The 16,906-nt window shown below is 43.7% G+C and overlaps 1 protein-coding gene across 5 annotated transcripts in view; it reads right to left on the bottom strand.

The window, feature by feature from the left end:
* Positions 1–3,564: 3,564 nt before the first annotated feature.
* Ric3 (RIC3 acetylcholine receptor chaperone) overlaps positions 3,565–16,906 on the bottom strand; it is a 53,289-nt gene continuing 39,947 nt past the window's right edge. For 4 of the 5 annotated variants that reach the window (XM_038316747.1, XM_038316742.1, XM_038316734.1 and 1 more), the window contains one exon: positions 3,565–8,027. In XM_038316747.1, coding sequence (XP_038172675.1) covers positions 7,588–8,027 — 440 coding nt within the window. In that variant the 3' untranslated portion in view covers positions 3,565–7,587. The remainder of the gene's footprint in view (positions 8,028–16,906) is intronic. The other variant, XM_038316762.1, reaches the window with a different exon arrangement.

Below are 16,906 nucleotides of genomic sequence, written 5' to 3' on the forward strand. Positions count from 1 at the left end.
CAGCCTCTTCAGCTGGAGGCACAGTGGAAGGGCAAGCACAGGCAGGGCTGCTGTGGCCCAGCCATCCACTCAGCCTACAAGTCAGAGGACAGCGGGTATCCCAGGAGGTAGGGGTACAGTGAGTGCATGCGTATGTATAGGGCACGTAAGCTTTATGTAGAAAGGGCCTGGTGGTCAGCAGAAAGTACTCCCACCTCAGAAGGGGTCATCAGGCCCAAGGGAAGTTGGGAGTGGGGCTAGGTGAGTGGCTGTGCGAATTAGCTGGTTGCTTAGCGTGGTAGCTCATTGGTTGCTTCCAGAAGCAAGAACCCAGCTCTCAAGGCCAAATATCTGAGTGGATGGGGGTTACAGGAGTCATCGAGTTGGCTCCCCTCCATTAGGGCTCTCTGATGTTGAACAGCCCCAGCACAACTCCTAGGACACATGTGTAGGGTAGAGGTTACCATGCTTCAGGAAGAATGTCCTCTCCGGAAGACCCAGCTCCCATTGTTGCCAGCATGCCCAGATCACTGAGGGCTGTGTGCCGTTCTTAGGGGGAATGGAGCGTGGTATTTTAGGGCCACCAGAGCTCAGAGGTGGTATGGCTCACCAAAAGCAATGCTGATCCCTGAGAACATGGGACTTGTCTCTTGGTTACCTAACTGGCTAATGGCAGAGGTCAGAACCTCAAGTTCCTTTGTTCCTACTGTTACCCAGAAATTAGACCCTGGCCTTCTAGGGTCCATTCTGCATACCCTCTCCCTTCCCATTTCCAGAGACTTAGGACCTCGAAGTCAGTGTCTAAGATTGAAAACCTTTCAGTAGGGCACCAGGCAGTTCCCTGTTGAAAGTTGTCTGTTTGGATCTGACCTGTGCCTGGCCCTCTCTGAGGGCTTCAAGCTGTGCACAGATCTCAGCAGGGCCACTGCACACTTTTTGTGTAGATGTGGCTGGCAGCCTGGGTTCAGGGGCTGGGTCTGGACATTCCCTCCACTGCCACTCTTCCTTGGATGGCACCACTCATATGGTGGGCTTGATAGTGCCCAAGCCTTGACTGTCATTTGCAAGCCTCTTGCCTAGATGGGTAAGAAACCAGTGGGAAGCAAAGAACTTTTAGACATTGCTTTAAAACAGATATGCTCAGAACGGCTAAGTAGAAACTTAAAAAGTAAAGTCATGCTTTGAATATGTAAATTAGGCTCTACAGGTGAGGAAGCTGGATTGAAGTCAATGGAAATATTACTTACGAAAAAACCCCCTGGATTTTCCTATTTCCTTCTAAGCAAAGTACAGCTGCTATAGCAGACCTGACACACCTGAGCCATACATCTCCATGAGAGGGCCTTCCAGTAAGTTAGCCTTTTGTTTACAGTCTAGTTTCTAGAGAGCACCAGGACTTCTGTGCTGGGGCTGGCCTATCTCCTGATGAAAGATTACAGTGCCATCTATCTCCTTCCCATAGTCCTGTGTTTGCCCTCCCTCCCTTACTTGATAAGGAGAAATCTCCTGATGTTAGAGTAGTAGAAACCAGATCTTCATTCTAGTCAAGCTCTTTCTCTGGGATGACAGTTTTAGGTTGAACAGGCTGATTCTGGAGTCTAGTGGGTGGAAGAGACCCTGGTGGTAGCGGTGGAACTGGAAGCACAATGGAAAACTCTTTGCCTCCGCTCTCTGCTTTAGCACACAAAAGGGGGTGTTGGCTACCTGAATATAAATTTGGTTGCACCAGGAAATAGGTCCACTATAGAGAAAGGTAGCCTCAGCACAAGACCCGTTGTTGGGCACTGAGTGACAAGAGCAGTTGAGTCACCTGCTTCAGACCAGCCTTGGGACTCGGCTCCTGGTGACATTGCCTTTTCTTGAGCACAGGCCCATGGACCTCAACTACCAGGGCCCCGGGGTCACCTGGGTTCAGCCTCTCCCATAGTAACATTTTCTTACTTTTCACACCCTCTCCTCCTAGCTGGTCCTTGGCTAGGCAGCAGATTGATGGCGGGATGAGTGGACAGTCTGTAAGAGTGTGGGGTAGCTGGAACCTTAGGCAGCTCCTCTGTATGCTACTGGCTCCCTACCCTAAAACTCTCCACCCTCTGCTCCAAAACACTTCTTCTGCAGAGTGGTGATGTTAGCTTCCCCAAGTCTTCTCCGAGTCTCGCTTTTTCTGTCCTTCTGGCTCCAAGGTGCTCTGTGTCTGTGTGTGTGTGTGTATGTGTGTGCGCGTGTGCACATGTGTCTAGAGGAAAGGGCAATCTGCAATCAACCAACAGAAGTTTAAGATCATGTTTGAGTAGGAAAATAAGGAGGCAGTTGTGACCACTGTGGATTCTGTCCCTTCTTTCCGTGCTTTCTTCATGGTCCCAAGCAGGATACCATCAAGGAAATGTGGTGTCGGTCTTACTGGAGGAGGGGCTGAGATGGTGTAGTGATGGTGCCTTAACAATCTTGACACTAAGAGGAAGCAGGTCAGGTTCATGCCTATGGGAAGACAGGTGTTGGGGCCAAGATGTGTGATGACAGGCTAGAAGAGAACTGGTAAACCTCCCTTCTTCATTGATGAGCATCAACATTGTAGAGGTGGTTTCTTTTTTTCCTTCTTTCTGGAAATGGCAAGGTATTTGCCTCCAAACTTTATTTAGAAGTAGAAGCAGTTCTAAGTTTGAGCATAGGGATGACTGCTCTGATGGGGTCTGCAGGGAGGAGCTTCATCCACAGCTCTGCTCTGCAAGCACAACACCCATCTCCTTGGTGGACGGCCTGTCTTCCCTCAGTAACAGCACTGGCCTTCCCTTCTCTGTACTCCTTGCCCCAGCTGTGATACCCTCATGGGACTTCAGGATGCCAGGTGCCATCAAAGCATGCTTTCTGTGGTGCCTAGCACTGTGACTGGGGCCCAACTGCCCTGCAGAGTTGGGACCTTACACTGCCCTAGGCTCTGGCTAGTAGACCCGCTCCAGTCTCCAGAACAGGCTATGGGATGGATTCTTACTTTAGTTTATGGCCATCTGCCCTTATTCACTTCCAGCTTGCGATTTTCTGTCATTTCAAGATCTTAAGTACTGGGATGTGTTTGAGTTTTCAGCACAGAGGTAACTTGGTCCAGGAGTATACAAGTGCATTTATAGCAGCTAGCGCATCTGAGCAAACTACATATTCCTGTGTCTGTCTCCTTACCTGCAAGATAAAGATGCAGGCTGTGAAAGCTTGGTTAGCGAAGGTCACCCCTTGCTCTCATCACTACCTTTCCTAGCTCATCACTGTGCCTTCTTTCTTCCCGAAGAAAGATACTGCACCCCTCTCCTCTGTTCTCCTGCCCCTCCTCCCCCACTAAGGTCCAGGTAGAGCTGGAGATGAGGCTAAGATTTAGGGTCTTCTATAGAGCACCTCAGAGTAGCATACAAGAGGAAGCCCAGCTCCAGCTTGGTGAGGACAGGCAGCATTTCTCTTGCTGGGAGCACACTTAGCCAGTTTTCACAACGCCTAGAACATGTATGTCGATTTGTCGATTTGCACATGATTGTCTTTTCATATTTTGGAGTGGTCAGACATTTTATTTTTGTTTAAAATTATCTGGAGTTTTAGACAAACTTGCAAAACTGTGCTTTTATTAAGTGACTTTTTGAATAAACTTTTTGGTATTCTGAAGCAAATGTATTTATTTATTGTATGTGCAATGACAAACTTGGTATTTTCCCATAATGGCATTATGTATGTTGTAGAATGTAGTGTTTGTCTAAGTACAGACATGTATCAACACATTAAACTTGAACTGTTTGATTGCTGTGTCCTTGTTTTTCACTGAAATAGAAAATGTGTCTCTCCTAAAAATGTTCTCCATTCCTTTCATTCCTAGGAGCTTCAAAGGGGCAGGTGGGTATTAGCAACAAAAAGACGCAGTGTGCCTTTAAAACCAGCAACATCCAGATCAACACTGTCTTCTCCTGTGGTATCACATCCATAGTGTGCAAAAAAATGAGGCTAGAAGATACTTCAAGGTCATCTGGGTCACCCTAAAGGAACTGGCCAACAGTTCCTAAGTGTACCTGGTGGGCATGGTCCTTGTGGACAGAACTGGGATATAGGAGTCAAGGGTGGGAAAGGCCCAGCCACGTGACTCTAGGCCATGGTCAGAGCTGGAACCATTTAAACAGGAAAACAAGCATCAGGCAGGCATCAAAGCTAATATCTACTCTTGAAGGAAGTCATCCTAAAGTCACCCCCACCCCATAGAGTGACCCTGCACCAATTCTGGCATCCAGAGTGGCCTCAGAGAGGGTATCAGGAGATTCAAGGCAGTGATGGTGCTAAGCGCCCACTGCACCTCTCACTGCAATAGACACTCCACAAACAGTCCCTGGAGGCGGACATGCTGCCCAGTCCATCCACAAGGGAACTGGTGCCCTATGAAGTGAAGGAATGGCCTGTTATCTTGCTACTAGAAGGTATGTTTTAGACATGCTGACGGTTAAGGCTGCAGGATAGTTGGTTCATGGTCTTCCCGATCACTGCTCAACAGGTAGCACACAAAATATTCTTTGTGGATACAAACTGTCTAAATAAAGGGAAAGTGAAGAGCAGATCGATAATTAGGGTTCACTTATTTACTCGCGTGTTTTTGATGTGAATTAAAAGCAGTCCCTGCCTTAACCATGGTCTGGCTCCTTTAGCTCTTTAGCTTCTGCCTTTGTGAGGAAGACCAAATACAGGATGTTCTAAAAGGGGAAAGGGTCTTGTTCACTCATCAGGTTGATGAAAAATCCTAAAGTTGTAGAACACACGTCCAGGAAGATCTTGCCTTAAACCTGTTGCCACGATGGTTAATCTCAATTGTTAATTTGATGGAATTTAGAATACCACGGAAACACACCTGTCTATGACAGTTTACAAGATGGTTCAGTCGGGAGGAAGACCCATCTTCATTGTGGGCAGCAGCATACCATTGGCTGGGGTCCCAGACTGAATAAAAGGGGAAACAAACCGAGTGCTGGTGTCCACCTCTCTCTCTGCTCCCTGACTGAACCAGTCCTCACGGCCCTCTGCCAGGAAGGACTGTCCACAAACTATAAGCTCTTCCTGCATTAAGTTGCCTTCGCTGAGTATTTTGTCACAGAGGTAAGAAAATATTATGCCATGTGTATATAAGTTCCTTTTTTCAAAGTGTCTGAGTGTAGACCATAAATGACTTTATCACCTAAGTCTAAGGTACAAAGGACTTTAGAGGTTACATCCATCTCCACTCTCAGCACACCTCTGGACCTAGTCCTTGAGCACGATATGAGGCATTGTCCTGTTTCCTACTATGACATTGTGAAGGGATCTTCTGGCTGATCACCCACTTCATTTCCCAAGCATGGTCCTAGGTGATGCAGTGGCTTCTTAGGCCAGCTGCTGCTACAGTGCCCCAGGGGTCACTGCAAACCTAATAGCAAGGCCTTGATGAAGTCTGCAGCCTTTGATACTGAGACATGAATATCACAATGAAAATCAGTCCCTTGATGCTGGTCCCCCTGGGTTGGATATACATGTAAAATCATCATATCCAAAGGATACAATTCTAGAAAATTAAAAAAAAAAAAAAACAAACCCTGCATTCTAAATTACTGAAAGGTATATACAGTTTCTGGTATATACAGAATATATTCCTATATGCAAACTAATATCTACAGTGGCAAGAACCTTAATTGGTCCTTTTGGCAGGAACTGTTTCCATAAACTGTTGACTCTGTAACACTTTTCAGCCGAATATCCATTTACACACCCCACTGTTCTTGCTAACCCACTCTTTCTGCCAAAATGTCCTTTCCCTTCCTCGCCCATGTTCTTAGTGTAACACAAAGTCTCTTCTAAAATTTATTGCTACTTTGGTAGAAGCATTCCTCTTCTTGCATGGTCCTGTAGTTTTGGGTCCACACTGTAATAAAATAGCTGCCATGTGATATGCTGTCATGCCTGAGTTTGTCAGGCTGCCCTGTGCACACTGACTAGCTCATTTACAGCTTACGACCCTGAGAGACCTGCATTTTACAACCCTCACTTTACAGATGCCCACACCAGGCTCAGATTGCCTAAGGAGCCAATCCAGAACTCTACAGGCAGAGTCGCAGGGAAGGATCAGGACCCAGTTTTCTGTGCCCAAAGAATCCGCAATCTTGAGCCTCCCTATAGTCTTCAGTGCATCTGTCAAACTCCCACAGTAAACTGGAACTCTTTAAGATACAAACTCAGCCTTTCTGTACTCGACATGAGGCAACTGTCGGATGGGTGAATGAGAGAAACAAGTTCTGAAAGGGGATGGTATCCTATGGACAAAAGTGAGAACACAGGACTATCCTAAATCACCTTCGCATGGTGGATGAGGGACCCACACAGAAAAAAGTTTGCAAAACAAGAGTACCTACATTGCTTTTTACACTTATCGTTACACCAAGACTATCTTTAGGCCACGCTAACTGCATTCTTCACCATTTCAATCAATGTTCTATACAGGGATCGATGCAGTGCAGTGGATTTTCAGACTCAATATCCAGGGCCTTTTTTAGTTCACCAAACATGTAAAGCTTTGTAGTAGTGATTATCTTAGTGTGGCCCCAGACCTTCTGATGGCAGCCAGTGTATTCCTGAGTGGTCCACACTGTTTTCTGGCATCATACTCAGACCAGGCACAGTAGAGCTCTAAAGACTGCATCCAACTTCACAGAATTCCTTAACTTTTGGGTTACCCATTTCATGGCCGGGCATGTCCTTGGAGACACACCTTCTTTCAACTTGCAGGTCTTGCATGGATTGCCCTTGTTAGGATTCACAGGTTTCATCCTGCCTCACAAAGCCTCAGGGAAGGACCACTATACTTAGGCCATCCTGTAGCTTCAACAGCCTCAAAGTTCAGCTTTGTAGGACTCAGACTTAAGCCTCAAATTTCCCCTAGCCACAGACCGGACGTATAAAGGTGCTTCTGGATTGGCAATTCTGTTCAACAGAGTAAGGACATGGGAAGCTAGAGATCAAGGTAATATACAAGCAAAATGGTCTCCAAATAGGCCTGTGTACTCCAGAGGAGCTGGGATATCTTAACCTAGAGGGTTCTGAGGGGAGGCTACAGCTCAGTCAGCTAGCTATCTTGCCGTGTGCTCTGGGCCCCTCCTCACAATTGAGCATGCTCTTCTCGGGGGACTTACTAACAAATTCAAAAGAATAAGGCATTTGGGAGTCTAAAATCTTCATTTTCAAAACCTTAAGTCCCCAACATCTGCTAATCAATGCTCATTCATAGGTAAACCGTCTGTTACCCCTATGTGGAGGGGTCAGATCTTTGCACAGGTGGTACCACCTCCAGGCACAATCAAACAAGTATAATTACCTAATGAGTTAGTGTCTCTGATGCAGAAAGGCTGGAAGAGAAAGATGATGCTGTCCTGTGTTCACGCTAATGCCTACTTTACAAGGTGACAGGTGAGCAAGCACCAGGAAGGATAAATAATATCCATAGTAGTGGCCCAAAACTATGCTATTGAATACAGAGGGATTAAGTACAGATGGCACGGGGCCATGGATGGGATTAAGGAAAGATACCTTGGGAGTAGAGGAATGGATCCACCATCGAACAGGCTGCTTTCATGCTAAACTCTGGAGGCTGCGCTTCCTCAACATGCCACCAATGTGTGTGTTATCAGTGCTGATTCCCAACCCCTCAGTTGTGAAGTCTTGGGACCAGTCTTCCTTGGTGGCTTCCTCTTGCTCACTGTAGCCATCTGCACTGAAACCAGCATTCTCTGCCAAAACAGCAGGATCCTCTTCTTCATGAAAACAGCAGGAGCATGATTCTGGTTTAGGATCACACAGGGTAACAGAATTATCTTCCCGGACTCCAGGGTCAGTGGGCAAATGATCCCAACTCAAATGATCTGACCCTTCCTCTTCCATCACTCCTATTCGTTCAGCTATTTCTTCAGCAGAGGGCTCTTTTAGATCAGGGTAATCCACCAGGATTGTTTCTTGCCTACGCTTGATACTATCGGAAAGGTCATACACTGGATAAGTCTCTTCAGGGTAACCTAGAGAGGAAAGTAGAACAAAGTCTTACAAAGAGCATCTCTGAAAATAAATAGTGTCAGGATCAGAGAGGATTCTCTGGCAGCAGCTATCCTATCCTAACAAATCCATCCAATAAATCTCTAAGATGGTTCTAATAGTCCTAAAGTTTCACTTGAACAAATTCCTAGCAGTCTGGCTGACTATCCCTATGCTCTTTGAAATACAAACCAAGGCAGAGGAAAATCCTTCTTCTTAAGAAGGTAAGTCTCACCCCTCATGTTTCTGCAACACTGATGAAGATTAAGCAAACAGCATGAGCCTTCAGCATAAAAAAAAATGCACCAATACCAGATGGAGAGGGCTTAGCTTAAGGCTAGTGTTTACACTTTCTATTTGGAACTGTTTCCAAATCTTCTGGTGGGGGTGGGGCTGGGAAAAGGAATGCTAAATCCTTTGGGAAAAAAAAAAAAAACCATGGTGCTTTCTACTTATCAAAACAACCAAAATACTCTGTATCAGAAGCAGGAGCAAGTTAGCAAGACATGACCAAGACCCCACAAGACCCCACAGGACAGAGACAGAGTTCCCATTGTCGGCATCTTCATTTCACAAAACGGAACAAAAGGAAAAACAACAACAGGTAATGAAGTGAGGAGCACTGGCACCGAACCACAGCTATGATAATGAGAAAGAGGCTATGCTGCCAAATAAGGAATGAAATGAAATAAATCTGTGTCAGCCAAGCCCAGCCCGAGCAGCAGATGGGCCACGCTGGAGTTCATAACGCTAGTTCTGGCAACAGCAGTGTTCACTACACAATGTAGAAAGCTGGAGAATTCAAAATCCATTTGCATGGTGACGATAACCCTATATTCAGCTCTGATAGACACCACTTTTGCCCATCAATTATGAAAAGCGACAATCTTTTGGTATAATGTGTGGTATCTAGAGACATTTTGACAACACTTTCTGATTATAAAAGTTATTCAGACTTGCAGCATTTTTGAGGAAAGTAGCATAGCCTTTATTTAGCTATATTTTCCCTACTAATTTTAGTTACAGACAAGTTTAAAAAGAAAACATAATTCACCTAGAATCTTACCATTTATCTCTGGCTTTGAAAGTCATATATAGATAGTATTTTTTCTGCCTTTTTAATAAAGATCATGTTTGATGTGTACTGTTGTTCTGTATTTTTTCATTTAAAGTGTGTCATGGGAGTTTTTCCATGTCATACAACTGACATGATTTACTATTCTTAAAAGACATTCTACCGGGTGGTGGTGGTGCACGCCTTTAATCCCAGCACTAGGGAGGCAGAGGCAGGCAGATCTCTGTGAGTTTGAGGCCAGCCTTGGTCTACAAAAGCTAGTTCCAGGACAGGCTCTAAAGCTACAGAGAAACCCTGTCTCGAAAAACTAAAAAAAAAAAAAAAAGACATTTAAGCAAATTCCTTCCAACTTGTCCCCACTGTAAGCTGTGTGACAGCGAGGAGCTCTGAATATAAACGCAGACCTCCTACCCCAATTATTCAAGGTAGGCATCTAGAAATATGGAGAGTAGGCCAAAGAGAACAGTCATATAGAAGACTATTTCTGCCAAATTACTTTCCAGAAGAGCCATATAATGTTTCAATTAGCCCAGAGATGTAAACACTGCCTCTTACCAACCCCCACTAGCACTGACATGAGTACCAGAATCTTGCCCATGCAATGGTATTTTGAGGGGAGATCTTTAGGAGGGGGATTAAATCAGGTCTGAAGGTAAGTTCCACATGATGGCATTCATGGACCTGTAAGAAGAAAAACTGAAGACATCAAGCTTGCTTTGTCTGACCATCATGTGATGCCCTCTGACACACAATGGCGCAGCAAGAAGGCTCTGACCAGATGCCAAGTGGATGTCGACACCACGACTCCTAGAACAATGACTAAATAAGCCTCCGATCCTTTTTAAGTTACCTCATCTGATATTCAGTCATAGCAATAGAAAATGAAGTGCAATGGCTACCCCAAGGCTTTCACAACCTCAGGGCAGGAGTTTGCTACTTCTGTCCATTTGTGTACCTTCAGTCTTCACCAAGAGCAAAGCTTACCTTTGCATTTTGATGACTACCTACTTTGGTGTAGGAGGGAAGACAATTAGACTGAAATTCTAGGCTCAATCCAGCAGCCTCAGGATTCAGGTCATCCTGGCCTCCATGGCCACAGGGACCAGTCCTCCTCTGGCACAAAGTCCAGGGCAGTCCCGTGACCTTAGTTAGCAGGTTTACACCTAGCAATCTCTATACTGACTCCAACAGAAACAGGGTCCAGGTCCACCCAGCAACATCCAAGCTTTGGGTTCCAGACCAGCCCTGCCACTGCTTCTAGGTCTACCCAGAACCAAGAGACCTCTGAAGTCAGAAATCAAGATGTTAAATGCAGACGCTGGCTCTAGACTTACCTACTGATGGTGCAGTCCTAAAGCTAATCTCCACAGTCTAGTGCATTCAGGACCTATGCTCATTCCAGTAGATGTGAGCAATAGACCAATACATAGATCAAGCTTCCAGATCACCTCTGGATCCCATAGTCCCTGGACCTAAAGTTAGGCCCACAAGGTTTTCTCATGTGAAACAGGCCCTTAGGCTGCCTCAGCACCAGGGCTTATAGACTCAAGGTACCAGGCCCATCCCAACACTTCGTTAGCCTCTCCAGACTCCAGGTCATCCATTCCAAGTTTAAGCAAGCCACCTCAAGATACAAACAAGACAACAAAATCTAATCACAAAGGAAGATTGACAGGGAGGAAAAGTACAAAGAATCTACAAAAGAACCAGAAAACATCTATCAAAATAATAGTCAGGGGCTGGTAAGATGGCTCAGTGGGTAAAGGCACTAACTTTACCACCACGTCCAACAACCTAGGTTCCATCCCCAAGACCAACAGAGTGGAAAGACAGAACCAACTTCAACCGGCTGCCCTCTGACCTCCACACGCAAACTGATGCACATCCACGTGCACATGAATACACACAAATGAACATTCCAGAGTGAAGGAGAAAGAACAGAAAGAAGATATCCCATATAATGGAAAACTGAAAAACAAGTATTTCTACTTAAGGAAAACTAATGTTAAACCCCAAACTATCATTAATGACCCACCCAAATGCTGATGTAGTTCATGCCAAATGACTTAATACTTCAGAACTTCATTAAAAATATATAAGCAAACAACAAAGATTCACTGCTTCTATGAAGAACACAGCAGTTCAAAACATGAAATCCAAACTAAGCAAATTATACAGCAGCCACCAATAAAATAGTCAACATAGGGAATGGATTTAACATGTCAACTTATCCCTAGTGACATTCAAGAGGATACAGAGCAAACAGAAATAGAATTCCTGTAAACAGAAAGGCATGATCACAAGATGAAAAATTTATACCCAGGAATAAAGGTCACAAGATTAAGACGGACGTGGCTGAAAAACAAATCCATGTATTAAAAATTCACACTAAAGAATTCTCCTGTAACAAATACAAATGACAAAGAAATGGCAATTCAGAGAAATTGTAGAGGTTCATCATTGTACACCGTTTTGAATTACTAGACTGTGAAAGCAAAGTAAAATAGATCAAAGCATTAATAAAAAACGATGAGAGAAAACATCTGCTCACTGATGGAAGACTCACTAACTGCTGGGCAACAGTAGTATAAAAACACATTCATGTATACACAGACAGAACCAATGACTGTGACCAAATTCAGATTTTCAAATATAAAATGAAAATGAATTCCCAGACAGAAAACAAACAGCTAACTAAAAACAGACTACCTACTGAGAAGGGATCAGACAAGAACACAATTTCTTGGTTTCAGTCAAGTGAAAGCACAGAATGAACAAGGATTCCAACTTCCAAGGGCAATGGCAGGCCATGAATCTTCTAGAAGCAAGATAAAACTCCATAGAGCTATCTAAGCGTTCTAACCCATGACACTTTACAGAGAGAGAAGGTGTGGTTCATATGTCAGGTCTACACCACTGCAACGAAATACCTCAGATAATTAGTCCATAAAGAGAAAGGTTTATTGTGGCTGAAGGTTCTGGAGATTCCAACCCAAGATTGGGAAGCCCATTGCTTTAGGCCTCTGGCAAGGGCAGCACATTACAACAGAAGCAAGAGGCAAACCACTTACAGCCAGAAAAGAAGTGACTGAGATGCCACAGTCCCCCTTGAGGGCATCCATACAATAAACTAAGGACTTTCCCTGAGGCCCACACTTCCAAAAGTCCACATCCCAATAATGTCAGTTTAGGGACCAATCCTTTAACATGTAAACATCAAAAATAAGGCAGGACCATTGTCTTGGGAAATATAAAAATTCATCAAAAGTTAAATTCAGTAATTGTGAAGCTGGATATAAGAAAGTAGATATAAGGCAGGCTTGCTGCTCAAGCCTGAGATCATAGCTACTATGACACAAGACACAAGGCAACTTCAAGGCCAGACTGGGCAACTCAGCAAGAAGACCCATTACATCCTTTAAATGGTTTGCAGATGGAGCTCAGTGGTGAAGCTCTTGCCTAACACACAAGTTATGTTCAAAGGCTGTAAGTTCAATTCCTTGTAGAGAGGGGGGAAGTAGCTGAGTCATATACAGCTAGGTATGCCTAAGATCCCAGCACTCAGGAGGCAGAGGCAAGAGGGCTAGGAGTTCAAGGCCAGTCTGGGCTATGTGGTGACAGCCTATCTTAGACGGACTTGCGTTCAGACTTGGCTTTGCAGAAGATCTGGCGCCATCCATTTCCTGTGCTGCAGTGAAGTTGCTGTTGCTGGAGATGATGAATTGAGAACTTTGGCGAGCTGGGAAACAACAACATATGGTCCTTGGAGCCCAGCAAGAGGCCCTGCTCCTGTGCTAAGGAGATCCATCCAGAGTGGGGAGTGAGTGTCCGCCCGGCTGGATGGTCCTGGGAAACGGAGTCCAGGCCCCCTCCAATTCCCTAAACTTTTCTAGCCATCCAGCGGGGCATTTCCCCGGCTAATGGATTTCTTTATTTACCCCATCCCATCTTGCCCCCAAGCATTCCTTTTCATCTGTGGGGTCCTTAGATCCACCAGCACAGCCTGCTTCTGGGCTGAGGGGATCTGAGAGCCAGCTCCAGTGCTGAGTGGACCTAAGAGAGGGCAGACCAAGAAAAACCCCCAAGTACATAGTCAGCCACAGCAAAGATTGGACCAAGATGCCAAGACTCTCCTGGCTGCATTTGAAGGAAGAGATGGGCAGGCCCCAATGCAAGAATTCCTCCAACAACCTGAAAAGCAACATAACACCAGAATCCAGCGAACACGCAACAGGAAGACTTGAACACCCTAACCCAGAAGAAGTAGAAGAAATCGACTTTAAACGTAACATTATGAAAATGATGGAGACCCTTAAACAGGAAGTGAAAAACTCCCTTAAAGAAATAGAAGAGAAGACAAACAAAAAGTTAGAAGAAATAAATAAATCCCTCAAAGATACCCAAGAAAACCAAGAAAAAGCAATCAAACATGTAAAGGAAACAGTTCAAGACTTGAAGACTGAAATGGAGGTAATAAAGAAAACACAAACTGAGGGATGGCTGGATATGGAAAATCTGGGTAAACGAACAGGAACTACAGAGATAAGTATAACCAACAGAATACAAGAGATGGAAGAAAGAATCTCAGGCGCTGAAGATACTATAGAGGAAATAGATGCATTGATCAAAGAAAAAGAAAGGATGGAGGGAGAAGAGTAGGGGAGGAGAAGGTAAGAGAGGAATAGAAAAACGGAAAGGGTAACTATCAATGTAAAATAATCAATCATTGGTAATGTAGCAGGGAATATAATAACATAGTTAAATGATATTTAAAGCCGAAAAGGCACGTGTCTTTAAAAGCTAGTACCACAGCTAAAATTCTATGTGATCTCAACACAGCCTACAAGGTTGTGTCCCCTACAAGAAAATGATAGGGAGAGGAGTAATACTAGGGAATAAAACTGCATAATACAGATTTACAAGCTGGAAGAAAAAAAATTTATTTTATTGCTGACTGGTGATATTGACATTTTCACAGGTTTTACAGTTGGTGGCATCTTTTTCTTCTGTGAACTGTTTATCTGAATTTCAATGACTTCTGTATTAGCCACAGAACTTTTTATATATAAGCCCATCAATTTGTTTTATGCATATTTGCTGTAGATATTTTTCCAGTCCAGCATGAGCTTTTAAACTCTTATACTATTTTAACTACATAAGGAGGAAGTTTTATGTATAGAAAGCTTTACTATTAACCTTTGTGTTACAATTTCTTGTGTTACTTTCAGTAATTAACTTTTTTTAAATCTTGAGATAAGTATAAATTGACATAAGCACAGAAATCCCTTGTTATTCCAGTTTATTCCATTGATGGCACAAAGAAAAATATATCATAATATCATAACCAAGATATCTTAGTTAGGGTTTTTATTTCTGTGAAGAGACACTACGACCACAGAAACTATTATAAGGAAGACATTCAACTGGAGTGGCTGGCTTACTGTTTCACAGGTTCAGTCCATTATCATCGTGGTGGGGAGCATGGTGGCATGCAGGTAGAAATGATGCTGGAGGAATATCTGAGAGTCCTACATCTTGCAGGCAACCAGAAGTTGACTGACAGACTGGGCTACCATGAGCATAGGACACCTCAAAGCCCGCCCCCACAGTAACACGCTTCCTCCAAGAAGACCATATGCACTCCAACAAAGTCACACCTCCTAATAGTGCCACCCCTTTGGGAGCTATTTTCTTTCAAACCACCACACAAGATATCTACATTAGCAGATCAGGAGTAGGAAGATAGTTCAATAGAAAAAGCCCTTGTCCTACAAGCACAAGGCCCGGCATTTAATCCCCAACACCACATACACAGCAGGCGTGCATGAACAATCTGCTTGTAATCTTAGTGCTTGGGAGGCTGAGACAGGACCCTCAAGACAAGCTGGCTAGCTGGAGTAGTGAAATTGGAAAGTTTTGGATTTAAACAAGAGTTCCTGCCTAAATATATAAGGTGGGAAGAAATTAAGAAAGACACCTGAAAATAAAAAAGACACCTGACCTCAACCTTTTGGCTGAACACACACGTGAATATGCATACATGCATACACACTCCACACACATGCATGCATTCAACATACACAAAAAGAAAAACATATAGTAGAGAACATATTCATCCAAAAGGCTGCCTTATGTTGTTGCCCTTCATGGCCACAACTTCTCCTTCCTACCAGCATGTTGCTCCTCAACTCCTAACAATTACTAGTATGTTATCTATTCCCAAACTTTGCCATTTGAAGAGTATTATACATATAGAATCATAACTTTTTGAATAAGCTTCTACCCTTCACCCTGCATAATTCTCTACATGTATCAATAATTCATTCCTTATTGCTTTGTGGTATACTATGTAATACATGTACCACCATTTAACTATTCACCTACTAATGGATATTCAAATTGATTCTAGTTTTTACCTCTTATATAAAACTGCTATGAATATTCATGTACAAGTCCCTCATGTCCCTGTCCTCATTTCTTGGGTATAAATATCAAGGCTGCAACTGCTGTATTACATAGTATTTACATGCTTAGATTTTTTTTTTTAAACAAACTACTACTTTGTTTTCCAAAACATCCTGTTGTGGTTTGAATACGAAATGTCCCTTACAGACTCATATTTTTAAAGCTTGGTTCCCAGCTGGTGGTTCTAGTTTTGGAGGCTGTGGAGGAGGCAAAGCCTCACTGGAAGATATAGATTGCTGAGGATAGATCCCTGGCCACTTCTCTGCTTTCTGAACCCTCCCTGTTGTGAAATGGGATGTTCCACTAAGTCTTCCTGCCACTGGCAAGGGAAGTCATTTGGTCACTGAGACAGAAAAGTAACTAATAACACATGCATTCCCTTCCATATCTCACTACCAATGTAAACATAATACCTTCTTTATAGTCCAATCTGGTGCAATTTCTTATTTCAGTCATTCTGAAAGGTATAGGGAAGCATCCTTTTTCTTTCTTTCTTTCTTTCTTTCTTTCCTTTTTTTTTTTTTTTGAGACAGTGTCTCATTATATAGCCCTTTTGCCCAAATTTACTATATAGACCAGCTGGCCCCAAACTCACAGAGATCCACCCGCCTCTGCTTCTACTTCTGCTGGGGTTAAAGTTGTGTACTACTATACCATGCTATCTTATTCTAATTTTAATTTGCATTTTCTATGAGGAAAATTATGTTGAATATGCTTTAATGTATATATTTGCGTTCTGTAGCCTCGCTGCTGAAAGGTCTGTTTATACCTTTTGCACATCTTCAAATACTACAAAACAAGGGGGACACAATAATCCCGAGAAGGGAAAAGGGGGCCCATGGAATTCCCTAAGTTCAGAAAAACAGACATGAGAGTTCAGAGAAGGAAGGGAAGTCAGAATTTGCTGAGAACTACAGAGCTTCTTAATTAAATACTTCAGAGACATGCAGAGGGAACCTCACGTTTTAGCTGAGTGCTGGCATGGGAAGGAACAAGATGCCACTAGGTGTCAGCAGTAAGGACATCCTAAACTTGCACGTAGGTGAGAAGAGTTTGTTCTACTATCCAGAGGAGAAGACTTGTCAGAAACTGGGTTCAAACAAGGCTCACTAAGGCTAAACCAGCCCTCAAGTATATTCCAGAGCCAGCCTCATAATGAGAACAAAACACAGGCCTTTGAAAAGATCAAAAGTTATAAGTCTGTCCAGTTGATCAGGAAAAGAAGTGAGAGGAAGAAAAGATTATTAGTACCAGTACAGAGAAGTACACATTCCCACTGGGTGGTGGTGGTGCACGCCTTTAATCCCAGCACTTGGGAGACAG

The sequence above is a fragment of the Arvicola amphibius genome, chromosome 1, assembly GCF_903992535.2.
Source record: "Arvicola amphibius chromosome 1, mArvAmp1.2, whole genome shotgun sequence".
Classification (NCBI taxonomy): domain Eukaryota; kingdom Metazoa; phylum Chordata; class Mammalia; order Rodentia; family Cricetidae; genus Arvicola; species Arvicola amphibius.